The sequence below is a fragment of the Plectropomus leopardus genome, chromosome 5 (genome assembly GCF_008729295.1).
Source record: "Plectropomus leopardus isolate mb chromosome 5, YSFRI_Pleo_2.0, whole genome shotgun sequence".
Classification (NCBI taxonomy): domain Eukaryota; kingdom Metazoa; phylum Chordata; class Actinopteri; order Perciformes; family Serranidae; genus Plectropomus; species Plectropomus leopardus.
In genome coordinates, this window is record NC_056467.1 from 13,194,564 (window position 1) to 13,199,624 (window position 5,061).

General features: G+C 37.1%; 1 protein-coding gene across 1 annotated transcript in view; it reads right to left on the reverse strand.

Moving 5' to 3' along the window:
• Window positions 1–2,049: 2,049 nt before the first annotated feature.
• The window catches only part of LOC121943417 (protein FAM124B), a 49,105-nt gene continuing 46,093 nt past the window's right edge, over window positions 2,050–5,061 (reverse strand). Inside the window, exon 7 of the mRNA XM_042486939.1 lies at window positions 2,050–2,651. Within this exon, the coding sequence (XP_042342873.1) occupies window positions 2,050–2,651 (602 nt within the window). The remainder of the gene's footprint in view (window positions 2,652–5,061) is intronic.

Here is a 5,061-nt window from a genome sequence, read left to right on the forward strand (position 1 = left end):
TTTGGACAAAATGATGAATAAAGCATAAAGTTTATCATAATGGATGGTGGATGTTATCACAAAGCTGACAGCTGTGTCATCAGGGTGATGCATTTTAAGAAACAACTGAATGATGATTCAGTTTTAACCATGTATGTTTCCTCAAGATTAAATTGTGGTTGTGACTTAAGGCCAAACTCAACAGTATTTGACAAGAAATCAATGACACATCCGTCATTTGTATTTGACCTTTACGTCCAATCGGAGTATTCAGTGGCCGTGTGATTTTTCCATCCCTGCAGGCAGAGCAGTCGTCTGTCCGTACGACGTAGATCAGTGATTACTCAGCTCACTATAGAGTGCACTTCTCCCACAGCTAATTAATTCTGACAATGGCCTTACATTGGTATTGACTCTAAAAACATTTTGTGATGTAGAAATAAACTTGTCAGGACAAACAGTCATTCTTTATGATCCGACCACAGTGAAATCTTTTATTTTTATTTTTAATACTAAGCCTACAGACATTTCATTTTAGACACTAAGGAGCCTCAGAGTTGATGCATCCTGACTTCTTTCCTTACAGTGAACGGTTACAAACAAACTTACCGTAGAATCTTAAATTCTATGCATTTGATCAAACACTGGCCATAATGCACAAGTGAATACCAGCTTAGCTTTATAGCGTGGATTAAATTTAGAGGGTACTCAGCCACAGTTTTTGGCCCTGTCAACACAAACAAATGTTTTCAAAACAGATATTTTCCAAAGCAAAGCTGAAAAAAACGTTAACAAACTGGTAGTCCATCATTGCTCATTACACAAAGTAAAAACTGGATGTCTTGTTTCCAAAATGCTGTTTTACGTGTCCACACAGTAACCGAAGTTTTGAAAAAACTGCACCTTAGAAAGCCTGTAAAAAATCTCAAGTTTTAACGACCAAAACCTCTGTTAGCATGTAGAGGAGAAGCCAAAACGTAGAGGAAAATATAAGTTTCCAGTAATATCTGCTTAAGTGCAGACAGGGCCATTATCAACAGGCAAAACTTGTAAAGTTATTAAATATCGCCCGAGTCATGAGGTCATTAAATGCATAGTATTTTCTTCTCCTCACGAAACAATATTATCATTTATCAGACTCATCTTGCAACAGCTACAGTCCAAATTCATACTGGCCTTACAGGACATTTCTGGAGGTTTTAGGACACACTGGGGCTGTTAAAGACACAATAATTAGGTTAGTATTACAAAACATGTAACAAGATTTTTTGTTAAGTCCAATTTTTGATTTAAACAATCCTGTTAACTCTAGGCTATCTGTGTGAAAAAATGGTAATGTGAAAAAATTAAATCCTGGTCAATACAGTCATTTGGCCAGCTCTAGGACACCACTTATACTTGGACACACAAGCACTAGAGTTCAGACAATCTGAAGTGCATTTAATCAAAAGACACTAGGCTAGACTTTTTCTATGTAAAATATGAAACAGACTGACAGAGCTGCACGGTGGAGAGCATTCAACCTTCAACCAGCAACATAAAGAGCACCCTCACATGAGCTCATCATCCGTTTCGATCGAAAAAAAGACATTAGTTTACGGAGCTGAGCAATGTGACGGACACCAAGAGCGGTGCTGGTACCCTGACATCAGCACAGAGCCTTTCCTTCATGTTTCGCTATTCAAAAGGCTACATTTTAGCACAATAACTGCGCAAATCATTAGTTAAATCTAAATTTAAAAGTCATTTAGACATTCAAGAATGTTTTTAGCTGCATTGGTTAAAACTATCACACACCTTGTACCACTCTCCTGGCAGCTCTGTTAAACCATTGTACTGTTTGTTGTAGAAATATATGGGACATGTCAAACCATTTTAAGACTCCAGACAGTCACTCCTGAGTGAAAAGTGCTATCTGCAGCTGAACTTTGGTTTCTTCTGTATTTCAGAGAACTTCTCTTTTCCCGAACTGCACAAATGTGTCCTGTGAATCTCATCTTGTCCTCTCTCTGTTGCAGTTCTCCCTGTGACTGTGATTATTCCCACAGCGGCTGATGTCTAAGCAGGAATTTAGATGAAGAACTCATCGACTGGCTCCTCATAGTTTGTGCGACCTGACAGTAGCTCAGCAGTAGTCCTGTTCTCCATGAAGGGACCTTTGGAGGGGCTTTGTCCTGCTGCCAAAGTCCTGCTGCCACAGTCTTTCTTGGCTGCATCTGGACATCCAGCGGAGCCCCATGTCCTGGAGGCGACCTGAGGGTGGTGTATTTGTGTCCGTGGCAGACATTCAATCAGCTCCTTAGCCAGACCCTCAACAGCTGGAGGTCTCTCAGGGCTGGGACTCATCAAAAGGTCCATGGAGGAAGAGCGAGCAATTATTTTGACTGCTGCTTCAGAGTGCAGTGAGACGGGGACTCCTGTGTCTACGTTGGTCTCTGGCTCCTCCTCATCCTCTTCCAGAAGGAGATGGGAGAGAGAACGGGTGATGGAGAGGCGAAGAGGAGAGTCAGGGTGGTTGGTGATTGAGGGCGGTGCAGGGCTGCTGCGTTGGGATGAGTAACAGGAGCTGCCTGGAGGGGTGCTGCAGCAGCTTCCTGATCCCTGGCTCTCTGCTCCACAACCTCCTCCATGAAGCTTCTCCAGGACGGGGTCACTGCGCGGTCTGAGGCCTGCTGACAACCAAAGAAGCATCGAACAGTGTCACAAAGGTGAGTAGTTGGAAAACTTTGGTATTGGATTTAACTCAAATGCCGCTAGAAATGAAAGTTCATAGAATATAATGTCATGAAAGTAAAGTATGCCATAAAAATATTATATAATGCCATAAAACTGCTAAATAACATCATAGTACAGTATGTGGAAAAACATCACAGCATAGTGGGTCAAAAAACTGCTAAAAAGGTTAGAGTGTAACATGTCGAAAAACTGGCTGAAAACATCATAGCATCATTAGTATGTCCAAAAACGTGAAAAAACCCTGCTAAAAATACCACGGTGTAGTATCTGAAAAAAAACGTCATTGGACGTCATCAAAATAGCAAACAAAAAGTCATACTACAGGGTGTTGAAAGGAAAAAAAAGTCATACTGTATCTTGTTTTCCAAAATACAATGGACAGTATAGTATATCATCCTAAATAGTACAAAAAGCCATAAATTGTTTATCTCGTTCAAAATAGCTGAAAAAATGTCATACTAAAGTATGTTATCCAAAAGAGCACAAAAAGTCAGACTAAAGCATGTCGTCCAAAATATGATAAAAAGTCTTACTATGGCAAGCTCTCGAAAATACCTTAAAAAAGTCATACTAAGAAATGATGTCCAAAATTGCATATAAAGTCTTTGTGTAGTGTGTCATCCACAATAGTGTAAAAACATCATAATATAGCATGTCATCCAAAATAGCATAAATAACGCATACTATAGTATGTCGTCCCAAATTGCATAAAAAAGTTGCTGTCTGAAAAAGCATCAAAAAGTTATAGTGTAGTATGTTGTTCAAAAAAGCATAAGACGTATACTAAAGTATGTTGAACATATCACAAATGAAATCCTACTATAGCATGTTGTTGAAAATAACATAAAAAAGTGACACTAAGGAAGTTGTCCAATTTGCATATGAAGTCATAGTCATCCAAAATAGCATATCATAATGTAGCATGTCATCCAAAACAGCATTAAAAAATGCATAGTTTATAATTTCATCCAAAATAGCATATGTTGTATACGTTTATATGCTGTCCAAAAAAAACATAAAAAAGTCATGCAATACTATGTTAAAAATAGAAAAAAAAAGTCAGCCTATAGTATGTCACCCAAAATCCCATAAAAAAGCCGTAGTATAGTATATTGTCCACAATTACATTGAAAAAGTCACATAATAGTATGTCAACCAAAGTAGCAAAATAAAGTGATACTATTGTTTGTCGTCCAAAATAGAAAAAATGAAATAAAAGGCATACCATAGCATATTGTCCAAAATAGTATAAAAAAGTCATAGTATATCATCAAAAATAGCGTTAAATAGTCCAAAATAGCATCAGTTAGTCATACTATAGTGTGTTGACTGTTGACTTTTGGGACTGTTTTTTCCAAAATATATTGTACTATTGTACTTTACTTTTGGAATGATGACTTTTCGAATGTTTATAGTGTGGCATTTATCGAAATACTACACTATGAATTTTTTCAAGATTTGAAATGTTGACTTTTGGACCATTTTACATGTTACATAAAGACGTGCCTAAACATGCTATACTATGTGGTTTTATGTGGCCATTTTTTGACTTGCTAAATTATGAAGTTTTGGGGATTTTTAGGGCTTTTTTTTAACATTGAATATTGTGTCCCTTTTTTACAAGCTATAATATGTCGTTTTCAGCCATTTTTTTTGACTTGTCAAAATTAGACTTTTTTGACATACTATACTATTGTTTTTTTGGTCATTTTTTCAACATGCTTAATTATGAGGTTTTTGACCTTTTTTGGCCTTTATTCCCAATTTGTATACTATGAGGCATCTCTACAAGCTTTAATATGTCATTTTCAGCCATTTTTTCAACATGCCAAAATTTGGCTTTTTTTGAAATACTGGGAATAATTTTTTTCAAAAATATTTTCACAAACTTGTCCTATACAATTAAACCCACAGTTAAAATTCTGTCTGTATGATCTTAAGGCCTTCCCGATTCACATGCAAAGTGTCAGGACATTTGGCTCAGTGGGTAAATCAATTGGTTAGTGTGTCTGAGGTTGCTGGTTTGAGCCTTATCTGGGACAGGTGATATTTGACTTCAGTGGTATAAATAAATTAAAATATTTGCTGATATTTGTGTCTGCTCTGCTGATATAACTTATTGATGGCCTATCTTGCAACAAACAGTTAAAAAACACACAATTGTCTCCTGAATTCTCATATACTGAAGACTGATTTTCTCTGCCAAAAACTTAGTTGAGTATTGGCCTGATTCATATATCAGTTGATTATTTGACAGATGTCACTGCTGATACTGAGCCAAAGCTCCACATGTTACATGCTTTTGACGTTCCCTTTAGCTCAGTATCAGCAGTGACATCTGTCAAA